The following is a 19,304-nucleotide window of genomic DNA, read 5'->3' as shown; positions in this document are numbered from 1 at the left end:
GCAACAGCAAAACAAAACAAGAAAAAAAGAAAAACACCAAAAAAAAAAACAAAAAAAGCAAAAAAAAAAAAAAAAAAAAAAAAAAAAAAAAAAAAAAAAAAAAAAAAAAACTATATTGGATACTGTATTCAATAATCACAGAAACAGGAGAGGAGGGAGATAAGAAAACAAACAAACAAACAAAAACACCTGTAGCTTGATATAAGTATTAATTTAATGCCTTCTTTCAGCTTCTTGCCTTCAAGGTTGTCTGATAAATTTCAATATACCACTGTTGGTTGTGATGCTATACCTCAGGATTTAATTTAATTTTCAGCCTGTTTTGTTTGTATACTCTCTTTCCATTTCCATACCCCTTGTTCTGGCCTTTTCCCTATTAAAAGCAGTTTAGGGCTGGCCCTTAAGATGAGAGTATCTGTGCACATGTGTGTCAGAAGAACCCTCCAGTGGTGGGGGTGGGGGTTGTCCACTTGCTCAGGCACCCCCTCCAGTCCCCAGAATGGAGGTGCATAAACAGTGGGTAGCCAAAGAACAGATACCAAAGAAAAGAAAAGAATCAGAACAAAGCAAAACCAACAAAGTGTATTGTCCACCTTTGCTCCGAGGTTCTCGTGGTGTTATTCCATGGTGGGTCTGTTCCCCCACTTGGTCTTGACATTTGGTCTCACCCAAGTTGTCTCTGGGCTGTCGAGGCTGGCAGATTCAAAAGTACATGATTTCTTATTCTACTACAAGTTCCGCTAGCTATAAGACTTCAAACTTTTAAAATATCCCTACCTATGTGGTTCAGAGTTTTGGAGCTCTGCCCTGAACCCGCTTTACCTGGTATTCTGTGGTATTTCTGATCTCAATGCACTAATTTTCACCATTCTGAATGTAGTATCTTTAGCCTAGGGTAACTCTCCTTTAAGCTTTCTCATCTCATGGATATAGGAGCCAAGTTAGGAGCCAAGTTACTCATATTCAGTCATATCATACCTGATAAATGATTACCTCCAGGAGTAGGTAGGGAGAAAAAGTGATAGCTTGAAATCCCCCAGTTACATTAATCTTAGAAGACAGTTTTTACCTTCATATGGCATTATTTTAATTTAAAAATATAGGAAAGAAAATAACCTCAGGTAGCATTTTAACAAAGGTAGAATGTTGTCTTTTCCACTTCATTGGTCAGGACCTGCATCATATTATGCCCTATTGTCCCACTTGAATATGATGAATTGAAAATATTTATTCATTTTGTCGTTACTCCGTTTATCAGTCTATTCTTCTGGACTGATAGGGGATGTTTAATCAGAATAAAAATGAATGCAAGGACATCATACTCATACAGTCTTATCTTGTAATAAGGTTATTTTTTTTTTATTGGACTTGAGATGGGTAGAAATATTGGCTTCTATTAAGATTCCCCAAGCTCTAAGAGTTTTCTACCTTTGGCTTAGCCTGTAAATCATCTATTGTTGTACATGTATATTGTGTGTGCGAGAAAGAGAATGGGTGATCTACTAGCATTGATTACACAGGCAACAATTTTGTACAGAAATCTTAATTGATCAATTTAAAATAAGGTGATCAGACTTTTCAAATCTCAGTAAGGGTTGTAAACTTACTTCCAGTCAATGAATTCTTATTTTATTGAAAATATTTCAGATAGTCTATAATTGAGTGGAGAATAAGCATTTGCAATGAATCTTGTGGGGACTTGCCCTCCTGTGAGATATTAAAAGCTCTAAGTCAATTTTAGAATGAAAATATAAAGGGTAAAGTGCTAAAATACTAAGCGCTTGAAAAAATTTAATTATTTCTAGCATGAAGCAGCTGCAGAGATGTATGGCTGTTTTCTGTGGGACTTCAGAATATTTATGGGCCTTTCTCTTTTTCTTTCTCACTGGAAGAAAGGAGATCATCATTCTTGAGTGTGTTATTTATAATTTCATAAAGCTGTTCCGTGGCAGGACTTATTTTATCTTGTGCTTAATATCAGTCAAATAACTATGCTTCCAAGGAGCTGGATGGAGAAAAATGATTACTGAAAAAATGATTAGCCTATTCTCAGTATTAGATAAGGGCTAAAGTTTGGAATTCCAAGTCATAAATTGGCATTTGGGTCAGTAAGAAGCAGAGAGACTAAACCTTGAGCAGTCTGGTCATGAAGTAGATAGAGGTGTCTCTCAATGCCAAGTAATGATACGGAGTCATCGCAGTGTTGTGATGGGGAAGAGCCCTTCAGAGTACATAATTTAGAAGCAGCTGAGTATAGAAAAATATCTCATTGTTGAAAATTGAGAAGCCAGATTTGTCAGACCTAGGAAATTGGAAAATAAATATACCAATAATGTTTATGTAATATATAATTTATACACTGTCTATTAGACATAATTTAAATATATCTGTTCATGTGCATAGTTTTGAGTTTTCATCTGTCCCAGTTTTATTTTGAGGTATTTTCAGTAAGCATTGCTTGAGGAAAAAAAAAAAAAAAAGGACAAGAATATAAATGCAATAAAAACATTTCAGAAAAGGAATAAAGAAGGTTTCTACCAGCGAGATAGTTTATTGAAAGTTATTATAATACCTATCTTTAGTTTTATGAGTCCTAATACAGAGTCAATTAATTTCAACATGTGGATTAAAAGTATGAAATATGTATTTTAAAACAGGGTAGTATGAATTATTATTTTAAATGTAAGACTTAGCTAATACAGAGAGACATAAGAATATTTTCCTTCTCTTGTGAAGGCAAGGTATAAGACATTTAATATTTAGTGTGGAGAATTCAGACTCATCCATGTGTTCTGAAGCCATGTGTGTTAGCTACTGATGGAGAATGACTAATGGCACACAGAACTATGTGGAAGAAGGAGAGAAATGTGATAGGTCAGGATATTGAATTCATGCTCATTAAACAAGTTTTCAAGAACAACACAGTAAAACAAGGAGCAGTCACCGTGCCATTCTAGCACATCTCTTGATTCCAGGCATTCTGTACCCTGTCCTACCTGGAACCTGGACGTATACAAACAAACTGCTTTTGCTGACCTCTGACCTTTTGCCAATGTTCTTTGTCTCCCCTGGAATGCTCCTGTCCTCCTCCAACCCACTGCCCATGCTTTCTGCTGCTTCATTTCTGTGTGTCTTTTGGGTCTCATTTTCCACTTCTCTTTTCATTGGAAATAAGCTCTGCTTCCCTTGATTTGCTCTCTTAGCACATTATGCTTACTCTTGTCATAGCATTCAGTTTACTATGACAAGTTCTCTTTACCTGACACTCTGAGTTCCCACAGCAGAGGAACTATTTCTCACTACTACTGGATCGCTTGTAGTTAAGTGCTACTGAGTCAGTTCTGACTCATAGCAACCCTGGTACAGGGCTTCTGAGGAGCAGCTGGTAGGTTTGAACCTTTCGATTAACAGTCTAGAATTTATCTACGGTGCAATAGCAGGACTCTGTACACTGGATCTCTAGTAACTGGTATATGTTTGACATATTAGTGTGTATTGTATCATCTGTATATTGCAGTTGTTAATGTGTCTTCCTCCAAGGAGCTCTGGTAGCGTAGTGCTTACGAATCGGGCTGCGAACCGGAAGGTCAGCAGTTCGAAACTACCAGCTGCTCCGCGGGAGAAAGATGAGGCGATCTGCTCCTGTAAAGATTTACAGCCTCGGGAACCCTATTCAGGGTCGCTATGGGTTGAAACTGACTCGACGGCACTTAACAACAACAACAACAACTTCCTCCAGTCCTGATGCCACACTCTTTTTCAATCAGCCAGTTTCTTGAATCATTTTCTCAGCATAAATATTGAACAAGTATGGTGAAAAGATATAACCCTGGTGCACATCATTCTTGGTTTTAAACCATTCAGTATCCCCTTGTTCTATTCAAACAACTGCCACTTGTTCTGTGTACAGATTCCTGATCAGCACAATGAAGTATTCTGGAATACCCATTCTTCTCAATGTTATCTTTAGCTTGTCATGATATATGCGTTAAAATCCTTTGCATAGTCATTTTGGCACAGGTAATTATCTTTCTTCTATTCTCTGCTTCCAGCCAAGATCCATCTAATGTCAGTATGATTTCCCTCATTCGATGTACTCATCTAAATCTGGCTTGAACCTCTGGCAGTTTGTTGTCAATGTGCAGTTGTATATGTTTTTAAATTATCTTTAGCAAAATGTGTACAGTCAATGGGTACAGTTGCCTTTTATGTCACTAAAGAAAGGTATTTGCAATGGAAAACTCATTGGTCTTGCAAAATTCAACTATGTGATTTCTAGCACCGATACTATTATCAAAGTTATGTTTTCCCGATACTGATCCTTCTTTGTTTCTAACCGTTGCATTCCAATCACCAGTAATTACCAGTGCATCTAAATTTCATACTGAAATAATTGGTAAAATTCTTCTGTTTCATCATCACTGGCTTTAGTAGTTTGTGTGTAAATTTTAATAATAGTAATATTAACTTGTCTTCTTGTAGGTGTATTGATTTTATCCTATCACAGACAACATTGTACTTCAATACAGATCTTGAAATGTTCTTTTTGATGATGAATGCAATGCCACTCCTCTTCAATTTGTTTTTCTAGGCATAGTAAACCAGATGATTGTCTGATTCAAAATGACCCACACTTGTCCATATCTACTCAATAATTCCTAGGATAGCTGTCTTTATGTCATTTTTTATGACCACCAATTTTTCTAGATTCATTCTTTTTACATTCCACGTTCCAATTATCAGTGGATGTTTGCACCCGTTTCTCCTCATTCTGGGTTATGCTCCACCAGAAAACAAAGGTCCTGAAAGTTTTACTCCATTTAGATGATTATTGTCAAGTATACTTTGTGGAGGCAGCTCTGCCCCATTTGTATTTTGAATGCCTTTCAAACTAAAAAGCTCATCTTCTGGCACTGTATTTGACAGTATTCTGCTGCTTTCATAATGTTTTCATGATTTGGCACTATATCTGATAATGTTCCACCAGTATTCATAAGGTTTTCAGTGTCTAACATTCAGAAGTAGCACGCCTTTCCTCCTTCCTAGTCTGTCTTAGTCTGGAGGCTCAGCTGAAACCTGACCATCATGGGTGATACTGTTGGTATTTAAAATACTGCTGACGTAGCTTCCAGCATCACAACAACATGCAAGCCACCACAGTACTAGAAACTGACAGAGGAGTGGTTGAATGATAATCCTAGCTATTGGGAATTTTGAGAACTTCAGATAATCAGTTTAAGATAAAAACATAAAAGAAATAACATGGACAATATCTTGATTAAGAGTAGAGTGGGGGTGGGGGCATGGACTTCTACCCCAACAACATAAATTGAAGAGTTTTCTAAAGCAACATTGTTCTCTGAAGAAGCATATATAGTGGGTCAGATGAAAAATAGCAGATTCTTCTATAGATGTCTACATTTATTTTTGTCATTGTGTTAAAAGAGTTGGTTTGTATTAACTGTGTATGTAGCACAAAGCTTGAAGTAGGAATAATAAATGTAAATATTATTAGTAGACAAGATTCTGGTGAGTTTAAGTATTCATTTCTTCACAAGAATGTTAAATGTTCTTTCTCAAATTTTATGAGTAATTTTCAGCAGTGGCTGTGATGGTGGAAACCCACACATAGCAGCCTAGACCTGTTGCATTTTATCTAAAGATAAAAGTCCATGATCCTCCCATCCTGCTCTTACCATGTTCATCTAGAGTCTGTTTACCTGCAGTAGTGAAACATAATCCCAGCAGTCCTGAGAAACTAGAAAGTAACAGAAATGTGCCTTTGACACTGTAGAGATTCAATGTCTCATCGTGAATTTACTCATACGTGCTAAAAGCAGACCCTGAGTTGTTTGACACTAACTTTGCATTAAATAGTCAATTATTTTAGGATATGCCATTAAGCTCAGAGCATCCACAAGTCTTGGTTTTGAAGTACTAACTGATATGTCTGCATGGCAGGGATGGAATTAGAAAAACAAAGCAAACAAAACAAAACATTGATTGTAGGCTTCTTAATCCTCTAATATTCTGGAAAATGAAGACCTGATGCCCTGGCTGAGCAAGTCCTGGTACTACTTAGTGGTGAGAGTGCCCAGTGTCTTTGAGAGTGCCAAGTCATTTAGGGCAACCTTGGTTACCATGCTGGGCAATCAGGGGCTGAGGTACTAGTAATTGCTTTGGGACCTTCACTGGCCTGTATCTCTTTATGGTGATGATGAGGTGTAGGACGCAGAAAAGGAGAAGCTCAGGTTTCTTTTCCCAGTGATACTTAAACCTCTGTTGGCCTCTCTATAAATATATTGTTCTTCTATTATTTTTCACGGCAGTTGTAACCAGAAACTGCCAAAAAAAAATAAATAAATGGAGGTAGTTAGTTGTGATCAATGATGAAAAACTAGTGTGCATAGACAGATACCTAACCTAGCTAAATTTGCAGTGAATTATCAAGCTTTAAAGGAGCTCTGGTGGTAGTGTAGTGGTTATGAGTTGGGCTGCTAATCTCCAGTTCAGCAGTTCAAAACTACTAGCAGTTCCTCAGGAAAAGGATGGGGCTTTCTGCTCCTATAAAGATCTATAGCCTCAGAAATCCTATACAGGGTTGTTGTGAGTCAGAACCAACTCTACAGTACATAACCATCAGGATTAAGGACTTTGGGTGTGGTACTGTAGGATAAGCACTGGGTTGCAAACCACAAAGTCAGTGGTTCAAACCCACCAGTTGCTCCCTGTACAAGGTCTCTATGAGTTGGAAACAATTGGATGGCACTTAACAACATTAAGCTAAATGAGTTTGTTTATTTATTTAGAGTTCAAAGTAATGTTTATTAAGCAGCTACCATGTAAAAAGAACAGAATTTCATTTTTAATGTCACATAACTAGCCAATGATAAAGATACTTTGCTTATCCCAATTTAAATGATTGAAGCTTACATAGGCTAAGGTTCTTTTCCTCTAAGATATTGACTATAAAAGAAAGAGCTGGGATTTGCAGATATAATCTGTCTAGAGTAAGGCCCACTCTTATCACACTCTGATAGACTGCCTCTGGTCTAACTTTGAGTCTAGCGGTGAGGGTGTGACTCTGTAGGTGACTTCCAAAGCTATAAGTGTTTACCAAAGCAGAAAGTCTCATTTCCCCTAATCAGCCACTGGCAGATTTAAACTGCTATCCATGGGGTTAGCAGTCCAACTTGTAACCCTCTACACTACTAGGACTCCTAGACACCATGTCTAAGAGTTACCAGTAAAATGTGCTTCTGTTATCTATCACTCCTGGTATGGCACTGTAGGATCAGCAGTGGACTGTGAACCACAAGGTCAGGAGTTCAAACCCACCAACTGCTTCTTGGAAAATCTGTTCAGGGTCCATGTGAGTTGGAAGTAAGTCAACAGCACATAACAGCAACAGCACATTGTCTAGGAGGAACTTTCCTGTGGAAGACCAGAAGAAACTACATTTCTTTGAGAGTAGAGCACAAGGAGTGTTAAATAGGGAGGAAGGGAGTCAGAACGTGGTAGAGTAGTGCATTAGGGGTCCACTCTTGGGATGGAAGTGAATGTGGGAATGGGGAAAGAGGAGAGGGGAAGGTGTCGCCTGGCTACAGGGCAGAGAAACATGTAGTATTAGGGGAGCCACAAGAAGCTGAGAGGGCAAAAGGAAATATCCTTTCAACATGTTACTAGTACTTCCCCTTTAAAAGCAAAAATACCCCTCTAATTTTTTTGGACAATAAAAATTGAGATATCTGCCTTGGAACTAAGCTACAGATTCCATTAATAATTGGATTAATGCATTTTTTGTCATCTATTGGAGTTACATGCTGTTTTCATACATTTGCTCAATAGCCAAGGAACCCTGGTGAGGCAGTGGTTAAGTATTCATCTGCTAACAGAAAGGTCAGTAGTTCAGTCCCACCAGTCTCTCCATGGGAGAAAGATGTGGCAGTCTGTTTCTGTAAAGACAGTTGTTGTTGTTAAGCACTGTCGAGTCAATTCTGACTCATAGCGACCCTGTATAGGGTTTCCAAGGAGCAGCTGGTGCATTTGAACCTTGTGGTCCAAACCGACCTTGGCATCCAGTGCATTAACCCACAGCACCACACCAGGACTCCAGACACCAAGATTACAGACTTGACAATCCTGTGGGCCAGTTCTAGTCTGTCGTAGAGTGTTGCTAAGAGTCAGAAGTGATTTGATAGCAATGGATTTGTTTTTTCTTCAGTGGCCATTTTAAACTTTATTGTTTGGCCTTCAATTCTTAAACAAACTCATGATCTTGTCATTAATTCACCAGATTTCACTCAATACTAAAGGTATAAGGTAGTTATTCCCTATTTGGGTTATTCTGCAAATTCATTCCTGATAGAGTGCAATTTAAAACAGTGTTTCTCAACCTGTTTTTCATTACTGCCTTCACTGAGGAGTTTGGAGTCCTTGGATGATGCAAATGGTTAATGTGCTTACCTGCTAACCCTAATGTAGGCAGTCAGAGTCTATTGTGAGGTGCCTCTGAAGAAACATCTGAGGATCTACCTCCACAAATTCCGTCATTGAGAGCCCTAGGGAGCACAATTGTATTCTGACACATCTGGGACCACCGTAATTCAGAGTAGATTCAAAGACAACTGGTACAAAACAATTCTTTTCTCATTTTATCCTCATGCAATTTTAACACCACAGTCCCCTGACCTTTTGGAGAGCCACCCACTACTGTATTAGGATCTCTCAGCATCAGCAAGAACCTCATTTTCTGCCTCAGGGGTGATATTGCCCACAGTGACGGTGACTCTTCCAAAGTGGTGTTTTCTTCTGAACTTCTTCATGTGTACAGTTACTGTTGATCCCCTTATCAGCCCCTTTACTGCCTGCCTTCGATAAGTAGCTGGACTTGAACATGTATCAGATTCCAACACTGTCGAGGTCCTATGTCAGGGTCCAGCCTCGATAAGGAAGTGTGGGTGTCACGAAGAAGGGAGATCTGTCAGCGAAAGGGATAGAGAAAGAGAGAGACGAAATATATACAAAAAAGACAGACACACAGATAAGATGCAAGCTTGCAGGTAGGCAGATCTGCAAACATGTTGCCTAGCATTGCAAGCAGAACTCACTCTACCTCAGTCTTTTATTCTCTTTTTTAGGGAGGGATTTGTTACAAAGGAAGGATATAATTCACAAAGGGAGGATGTGATTCTTTAGATAAGACAGGATATGGAACTGAAATGGGATTAATCATTCAAAACAGGGCATAATGATTCACAGGAACAACTTTTAAAATATTTTCATAGTTTTTCTTAACAATCTAACATTTTTATTTTTTACAGAAAAAAGGTTCAATCAAGCTGTTATATATTAATTTTTAGGCTTAAATGATCTAGAGCAGTGACGTGTGGTTTCTTAAGGATACTTAACATAAAGCAAGTTTCCTGAAAGGAGCCAAGCTGTCTCTGTACGCTTTGCAAACTTTTGTTTGTGAGCAAGATCTCAGACACCGGGCTTCATTTATCTATATATCTAAATGCTACATTGTTCTTAATGATCACATTCCTATATACTTTCAGGAAGAAGGAGAACATCTGGGTTAAACTGATTATATTCAGAGGTGGTTCAATGGGGCTGCTATAATTATCCTCTAATCCAACGTTCCCAGAATTTACCATTCCACTTTATTTACAAACCTTGGGTAGTTTTTCTCTAAACACCTTTTCTCATATTCCCAATATACCTGTTCCTGGCCTTTCTGAATTATCTGAGGAAACTTTTACTGCCTCGGCTCTAAAAACGGGGTTTCAAACCCATTATTGTTCATGGTTATTAAACATAACGGGATAACCAAATAAGGAGCATACATCCCAGGTGGCTATCGCTTGTTCCTCAGAAAGATTTGTTCCCAGGACTCCACGCACTGCCAACACAGTGAAGGCATTAAGAGAGGCATTGTAAAAGAAACCACTTTCTCAGAAGCTACAATTACTGGAGTTAGAAGCATAGAATGAACAATATTATTACCAAAGGAAATTATACAGAGGTAGCCAACTAATGAGTTCACAAAAACTAATGAACCTGGGACGTCAGAAGGTCACTTCCTTTGGCCCTCAGGGTCCATGGCTCGCAGTCCTGAGTAGGGCCCCTGGAATTGGATTTTCACCCATGTCACAGGGCCACAGCTTCTCAGTGCTTGCGTTTGCTGTCCCCAGCACAACACAACAGCAAATACCAAGAAAGCATGATAACATACCTGTAACATATTTTGTAGTGCCCCAAGAGGCAACTGCCAGCTTCAGTTTCTGGACAGGACATGTATGCATCAATAATGTTTAATTGTGTGTGTGTGCATAGAAGCATGTTTGAGTCTTCTTTTTTTCTACTAAAATTAAGGAGGAGCAGGGGATGGCGTATGTCCCTGTCAGATGTGGACTGAAGGTCGATAATGTGGTTTAAGGAACCTCTCTGCCAGTGTCAATGAAGTGAAATCACTTACGTAGTGTAGCCGTGTCCAGTAATTATTTAGTTTTTCTTTGTAATTATTAGTAATTCTTTGCTGTGTCCAGTAATTATTTAGTTAACATGTCTATTTAAAAAGGGCATTTTCTCAAAATACTAAGTGTATGGTTGTCATGTAAGATAAGGTATAAATAAGTCAGTTGGAGGGTCACAAATATAGGCTCTGGGCTATGATGTATCTGTTGAAATCTCACTGTTTTTTATTAGCTATGTGTCCTCCAGAAAGTCACTTAAATTCTTTGAACTTCAGTTCTCATTAGAATTATAATAATCCATCCCCGATGGATGATTATGAGAATGTGCCTAATACAGTAATAATATCTGTAACTAAGTATATATGCATATCTAGCACAAAGCTTGCCTTGTAATAATTGGTCAGTAGACAAGGAAGTAGTTTATTTATTGATTCTTCTATTTGGAGATGGATATTCAGAGTTCAGTGCATTGGGAATAGTAAAACCAACATCAAAAAAAGAAGAAGAAAAGAGTCTATCATTTATTAAGCAGCCACTATATTGAGTACTTTTATGTGCATGCTTCCGTTTCAGTGGTGTTGAGTCCATTTTGGTTAGTAGCCAAGAGCTTAACCATTGTGCCATCGGGTCTCATACTAGACCAAAAATTTGGGTTTTACACACAGTCTGTATATTCACTCATTTATTCCTTCAACTTGGGAGAAAGATGAGGCTTTCTGCTCCTGTAAGGATTCACAGCCTTGGATATCCTATACAAGGTTGCTATGGGTTGGGACCAACTCCATGGCACACAGCCACCACCACCACCATTCATTCACCAGTATTGGTGGTATGTACCATGTGTGTCATGTACAGAAAACAGTCTTGTACTAACCTTTTAGCAAGTCCTTTCATACTGCCAACACCCACAGTCTCCTTGCCGCATATTGCCAGGCACTGGGGAATATCTGCAGGAATCCTTAGAATCAAAGCATTGTCTCAAGCAGACCTATGATTGTGGCAGTCAACAAAACTGCTCACTTCAGGAACGGCCTTACCTGTGTCCAGAGTCTGTCATTTTATCTCTCTGCTGGTCCACATTACTAATTCAGCTAATTGCAGCAATTATGTGAAGGAATTGCTGCTACTGAGAGAAGCCATTATACTGTTCCTGAACAGACTGCAGTCTACAGTGTTCATTAATTACGCCAGCCGATCGACTCCAACCATGAAAGCATACACTTGAGACCACATGCCATATGCATTGAAACCTTCTCAAAGCTGCAGTGCCTTTCTGCTCTGACTTTCACACTGCCCACCATTTACAACACCCTGCTCTTGCCCTTCTGGGTCTAGAAATTCATCTAAAAGTCAGGTTAGAGTCATGCTGTTTACTATGAATTACAGCGATGTGATAGAGGCTTGCACCTATCACCTGGAACCACCTAGTGCTACTCAGCTTCACTTAGACGCACACACATTATCTGTGCTCAGAACCTTTCACAGCTACATAGGAGTTAAAAATTCTCCATCCTACAATGTGCCCTCTTTAAAAAAGAGAATCAGTAATAATCATGGGAGGCGGGACACAGTGGTAAGTCTTTTGATCCTTTGCTCATTGGTTTCCATATCTCTCTCCCTCTCTCTTTTTTCTCTCTCCCCACACCCTATTATTTTTCTTTGACATGCACAGCCAACGTCAGATGACCTTGTTTCATCTGCTGAATGTTCTAGCGATGATGAAGACCTTGTGGAATGTGAGCCGAGTACAGGTAGGTCAGGTTAGTCTTTTGCTTGCTTCTCTTTTTTCATTTGCGAAACCCAGTACATACATATATGTGAAAATATACATGTTTTATATATAGTAGAGTGTGCTAATGTGTGTGTATCTCCTATATCTATATATGTATAGGCATACATATATAAATATTAATATATCAATGAAAGCATCAAATCCCATGGAATGAACAGTAAGGTCCCAGGGAAATTGACACTCTGTCACTATTAACTTAAGAAAAATTGTTGGTGCAGGACCTTAGCCACTAGAAATGCAAATGTGGCAGAAATGAGATTGACAACAGGTGGGGACATGAAGAGGAGGACAAAAAAGTATCAACCAAAAGTAGACCCATAAAAATTGGTAAATAGCATTTCAACCTCATAAAGTCCTCTGAATCCAAGTGACAAACAAAACAAAAATACATTTTTTCCATGGGATTTTGACAGCAGTTAACATGGTATTATACTTATACTAATTTTGTTCATTGTGTGTCTAAAGAACTTATAAAGCAATATAATATAGTGAACCAAAATTAGTGCGGACCCAGGCATGTCAACGCTGTGATGCTTCAAAATGTACCTACTGTGCTGCAGTTGAAAAGACTTTGGCAATTAGAAGCTTCCCTGTTTGGATCCAGATACATTTTGATGTTCTATGATCTTTCTTTATAGTGAGCTGTATATCATATAATATCCAACAGGAGTTTTATATATATAAAATAGAGAACAGATATCATTGAATTTCTGTGTATGTTTAATGGAATTAAACTGGAGTGATGTTAATATCTTATTTTAGCAAAGGCTAAAAGAAATAAATAGAACTCTCTAATTGATTCTTTTCATTGTTTTATGATTTTCTTCTTTTTTAAACAAAAGCCAAGTCATTAAATAATTGCTTTTTCTAATTCCAAAGAAATTTAAGCTTCATGAAAAAACAAAAGCAGTAGCAGAAGTAAAGCACCCTCCATTTTTTACCCCCAATGATTGAAAACTGTTAATGCCTGACTCCTTGGAGACTTGCAAGTGGCTTTGGATCCAGGAAGTTCTATGGGTTCCTGTTCTTAGCATTATAGGGACATAATGAAGTAGGGAATTTACATCCTAGAGTGTGATGTGTTTCTTTGGGAGTTCAGTTGTATGGAAGGGAAAGGAAGTCTGACCTGGTTAATCAGATTTTTTTCCCAGGTTATCAGGTAACAGTCTCAGTGTACTAATGTGAGGTTTTATCTCTAAAGAGCAGATAAATCCAATCTATACAAGAACTTGGGCACCAAGTTCTTATTCATTAATTCACTCATCCACCCATTCATTCAATAAATATTTCTTGAACACTCAGGCAAGATACAATGTAGTCCTGAATTTGAGTCCTTCCTATTTTTAATCATGTTCATAAATGAGCTGTCAGAAAATAGAATAAAAAGATTTACTATCTAAATTACCTCTCCAACATAATTTAGTTCAACAATTTTTTGAAGCTCAACTATTTGTGTTTGATACTGTGAGAGATACTAAGAATTCAGACAAGAATACTGCATGATCCCCAAGATGTGATGTTCAATAAATTGATTTCATTGCTAATCGTTTAAGATACCAATGGTTTGGATTGTCATCAGTGATAATTGTATATGCAACATTTATAAAGTTCTTCTATTTTAAGCCTTCTTAGAAAAGATGAAGCTTGAGCCTTCATAAATGTTACTACCACCTCCCCCATCACCACCACCTCTATTCCTGCACACACTGAAATCTACGAGCTCCGCCTCTCCAGAGATGATTGATAACATGCTTGCCATTTGTTTTCAAAACCGTATGAGCCCAAACATGAATGGCTCCAAACCAAGGCCATTTACTTTTTAGTGTATTCAAAGATGTTTCATCTGATTCAAAAGTCCAAGCCAAAAATCCCCAAACCCACTACCATGGAGTCGACTCATACTCCAAGTGATCCTGTAGGGCACAGGTGAACCGCTTCTTAGGGTTTCAGAAGCTGTATATCTTCTCGGAAGCAGACGGACTCATCTTTCTACAGATTGGCTTGTGTATTTGAACCACAGACCTTTCAGTTAGCAGCTCGAGACTTAACCCACTGAGTACCAGTCTTGCTTCTAAAGCAGACAAAACGAATTCGGTGCCAGCATTTCTAACGTACTATAGATTCATATTATAATGTTGTTGTTATGTGCCATGGAGTCGGTTCCGACTCATAGCGACCCTATACAGGGTTTCCGAGGCTATAAATCTTTACGGGAGCAGAAAGCCTCATCTTTCTTCCTTGGAACAGCTGGTAGTTTTTAACTGCTGACCCTAAGATTCGCAGCCCGATTTGTAACCACTACGCTACCAGAGCTCCTTCATATTATAATAGGTGAGGGATAAAAGCAATTTTTGCAACAAACGTGTTCTGCAGGGGACCTCAGGGACACCTGAGTGGGGTGGGACTATAAATAAAGTGGATCACAGATTCCCTAACCTGAAGGAGTTGATCCCCTCTGCCTACAATTATTCATCTCATCATATTTGCAGAATAAGCATTTCCTCTTTCTAAATTTATCTGCTTATAAAAGTTAGTCCTGGTAAGTGATTTGGTTAAATAGAGGATTATGTCCGAAGCTTATTTAATCAAGAAGGGAAGTAGCCAGTCCTGCTGATGCCTAGAGAGCAGAGGTTTTGCCCTGGGGCCCTGATTAATTCTGATGAAGGTTATATGCATACGACTCTCAAGCCCTCTTCCATTAGATAAGAGATAGCTCTCCAATCTTTACATTCTCTCAAAAATCAATACAGATGAAGTATCAGAGGCATTTGAACCAGTTTTTTTCTGGGTCCAGGTTATGCACTTCCAGAAGGGAAGGTTTCCATTGAGTGATAGACAATGGTGACATTTGCAGAACTTTGACATAAATGGTTCATCCTGAGATGTTTTATAAACATTCAGATTACAGTTCTTTTAGCTTTATGATTCACTGCCTCAGTTTCCACAATTATGCTTCCCACCTAGGACTAAGGCTTGATGGGAATACACTGAACTTGACTGATTACCCTGGTCTTGTTTTACGGTATTTTAACAGTTACCATATACAGGGTCCCTATGAGTTGGAACTGACTCAGTGGCACTAAACAACTACAGTAGTAGGATAGGAGTCATGGTGCGGTGCGATCAGAGACTGCAAGGCTGGTTGGAACCATAAGGTCGGTAGTTCAAACTCACTAGTTGCTTCTTAGAAACCCTATACTGGATGGCTATGAGTTAGAACCAACTTGACGTCACTTAACAAAACCACATGCCTTCTCTCACTTTGTTAGAAACTTTATTATATTCTAACTGCCCTGGTTTCCAGGCATTTCCAGGCATTTAACTTCTATGGGTTATTTCTGTGTTCACTTAGAAATATTTGAAATCCTCACTTTAAATAAATTTGGTCAGTCTAGTGTTTGCTATGATTCAAACAGCTTTGTTTTCATGTAGACATTAACATTTTAATGAAATTATATTTAATTTAGTGTTCTTCAAGTAAAAATAGATTTCATAGCTGCTGGCTTTGAGTCACATGTAAGCAATTGCCTTTTCACAGCCAGAACCCACTTTGGCATTTACAGGTATATGTGGTAAGGAGCCCTGATGTCATAGTGGTTAAAGCACTTGCGTGCTAACCAAAAGGCCAACAGCAGTTCAAATCCATCAACCATTGGAGAAAGAAGTGGCAGTGTGCTTCTCTAAAAATGTATAGCCTTGGAAACCCTATGGGGCAGTTCTACTCTGCCCTGTAGAGACTATGACTATGGGTTTGGTATAGTTGGTTTGATTATATCATGTTTTGAGACATGGTTTGGAGTTTGGGTAACTATAACCTTAGAAACCTTGCATATCTAATGAACCTCAAATCTCCACTATATAATTTCTTCCTGAATATATGTAAATAAATATAGAAATAAGCAAAACATACAACTCAATTATGATATCAAGGTCACAGAGTCAAAACTGAAATAGTATCTATTGATTAAATGAATGTTCATCATCTTAGAACTGGAGCACACTTTTTCATACCTATGACTTCATCTCCCTTTAAACAGATAAAATAAACCTACTGAATTAATTAAAACTTATCATTTTGCATAAGTAAATTTGACCCTATCAAAACCTTCATTTGTTCCCCACTAAAAGAATATCCTCATTTCTCCTACCCCTCCTCTTCCTGACTCATTTTAGAATGAGTCACAGATAAGATTGTGTTTTCTGAACATTTGCTTTAAGGACTCAAAATTGAAGTTTTAGCTATAAAATCACAATGAAGATTCTACATCAGTTCAGAAACATTCAGAAGACTTTTTAAAGTATCTAAAGGTAAGGAGCAACATTTTAACTTTGCTCCATTACAAACATGGACTGTATTCTCCACAAAAGAAATCAGAGTCTGCTAAATATTTCAAATCAGTTTCTTTACATATAAACCTTTCCTTTCCAACCATACATTTATTGATCATCAATTGGACTGTAAACTAATATTTCATTGGCCTTCTTATTTTCATGCCAACAAGAAAAGTAGATGATCTGAAAAGGGGCCAAGCAGTCATCAGAAAATGGAATTCCCTCCTGATATTATAAAAGCCAAATAGCAATGAAAATCTTTAGTAAATCCACGTTTGTAATCTAAAATGTGGAAATTGATTTTGAAGCATAAAGAAATTGGTAAATTTTACTTTTATTCTTCTACATCCAACTGCTAACTGCAATATCTTTAGCTTTGTAAACTGACATCAAAATAAAACAAATGTGTTTAGATTAATTTTTATGTAATTAACAATTAACTTCCTTTATTTTACATATTTATAGTTTCAATATTCCTAGACATCTTGGTGGGTAGGAGCGTATCCAGGACAGAAAAGACAGTAAAAGAAATTTCTTTACCACCTGACCAATGGGCTTGGCTATGTTAAACAACCATGTTAATTAATTCATTCATTATCTCAGGATGCATCTTTCTGGTTGTCAATTAGCCAGACTTTTTGCATCAACGTGTGCTGAATGTCCTTTGATCAGATCTCAAGGGACAGTACTTCCACCAGAGGGCAGGCAGTTAAAGGAAGTAAAGATGATACACATCCATCTATCAATAGAACTCTGCTAAACAAGTTTCACTATAGTTCCACTGAGGGAGATGGTGGTAATCTGAGATCACAAAATAATTACCGCTGTCAAGATGGTTCTTAATGGTATTTTATTCATCAAATCTACAGTCATCATTTTTGCATTTGGTGTTATTGGTGTTATAGTCTTTGTTAGCCAGACTGTAATACCAACATAGTGAGGGTGAATTTTAAGTTTGGCCCAGTGCAAAGAGCATAGCTAGTATTTGTGTTTTCCAGGTGGAGCTGGGTTCTAAATCTTTATCAGCTGGAGAAGTCTCAGTAATGTATTTATAATAAGAACATTTGGCATTGAGCTGTTAAAAGAATACCAAAGCATTAGAGCTTTTATTTGCTGGAACGCTGCAGCGAATGCAGTTTGAATGTTAAGGCAATTATAATTTTCTAATGCTTTATAAGTAGATATAGATTTTTTGTTTAATAGAAATTAAAGATGATAGAAAGTAACTGTGTCCTAAATATGGTGTTTATCACCTAAGGGGTTTACAGAAACACATTTTGTCATAAGTGGCTTCAGCCAGCTAGAAAAAGTTAGAAATGTGTGTGTTTCTAGTACCAAAAAGTAGATATATATTTATTCAGTCATTTAATTTTAAAACATTTTCTTTATGGAAGGCCATGACTAGTAAATGAAATCTTGTTTAGATTTTATTAGTCAAGTTAGCTGCTCAGTGTATATTTTATACTGGAATGTTTGAGTATGACAATATCCAGAATTTCTCAATTCAGCTCAATAAATATTTTGAATAAATGGGTAATGGAAATACTCTGAGACAAACAGTTTAACTTGGAATGATGAATGGAAGTAGATGTAAATTTAATGAATTTAATGACTCATTATCAGCTTCAGAACTTTCTCCTTTTTACATTTGAGTTGTAAAGTATGGCCAATGTATACAGAGCATATTTAGGTCTAGGATTAAGCCTATCAAATTTTTAAATTTCCTTAATGGATATGCAAATTAATGGAGTATGCTCATGAGAGCGTTAATATTATAGCTGCTATCTTCGGTCATTAACCCACTAAAGTGATAAATTGCATCACTGTTTTCTAGCCCAGTTTCACCTCAAGTCAAGCACATTTTCAAGCCATTGAAAAGCCATGTCCTATAAATCATTAATGATAATAGGTATTGAAAATTAGAATAAAAATAGAAATAGCCATATGGAAAAATTTTACTAATTGGTTACTGCCTTTTAGGCACTGGATAGCTTAGGCATATTTTCAATAATCTATGCAGGTCATGGGTAGACCATTATCATGGATTTTATGATACAAATTAGACATTAGATTTATAAAATGCTGAAAAAAGAAATCATATTCTACTCTTTTACACCCAGTTTCTTCATATGCAAGAAATCAAGGTCAATGTGCCAATGTAGATGCTTTCTTTTTGAAAGCTCAGTAAATCACAAAACTTTTGAGTGACTACTGTGTATAGTCCCTGGATTGGACTTTTGTGAATACACGATTTGGCATGCAAAAATAAGAAAAAAACATTCCTAGGAGTTCACAGTTTGTAAAGGAAGCCTTAAAATACAGAGAAGTTGTTGTTGTTGTTAAGTGCCATCGAACAGAGAAGTAAAGGTCCAAAAGAAAAGGAAGGGAAGAAAAGAAAGCAGACTCACAATAGAATAGAATTGCAGAGGCTATTACATCTCCTCTACGGAGAGGTCTCTTAAAGGAGCTCTGGTAGCATAGTGACTATGAATCAGCAGTTCGAAACTACCAGCTATTCCACGGTAGAAAGATGAGGCTTTCTGCTCCCGCAAAGATTTACAGCCTAGGAAACCCTGTACAGGGTCGCTATGAGTCGGAACCGACACGGCACATCTCAACAATGGAGAGGTCTCTTAGGGAATGACATGCCTTGCCCCCGCACTAGGTTGGGACAAGAAAAATCACAGAAGATGCTGTCAACC

The 19,304-nt window shown here is 37.7% G+C and overlaps 1 protein-coding gene across 4 annotated transcripts in view; it reads left to right on the top strand.

The window, feature by feature from the left end:
- The window catches only part of NRXN3 (neurexin 3), a 1,807,186-nt gene that overhangs the window by 1,724,819 nt on the left and 63,063 nt on the right, over nt 1-19,304 (top strand). For 3 of the 4 annotated variants that reach the window (XM_006864755.1, XM_006864756.1, XM_006864757.1), the window contains one exon: nt 12,151-12,229. In XM_006864755.1, the coding sequence (XP_006864817.1) occupies nt 12,151-12,229 (79 nt within the window). Of the gene's footprint in view, nt 1-12,150; nt 12,239-19,304 lie in introns of all 4 variants that reach the window. The other variant, XM_006864758.1, reaches the window with a different exon arrangement.

Source organism: Chrysochloris asiatica, unplaced genomic scaffold (genome assembly GCF_000296735.1).
Source record: "Chrysochloris asiatica unplaced genomic scaffold, ChrAsi1.0 scaffold00070, whole genome shotgun sequence".
Taxonomy (NCBI): domain Eukaryota; kingdom Metazoa; phylum Chordata; class Mammalia; order Afrosoricida; family Chrysochloridae; genus Chrysochloris; species Chrysochloris asiatica.
The sequence above is the reverse complement of the archived record's forward strand: the minus strand, read 5'-3'. Positions and strand labels throughout refer to the sequence as shown.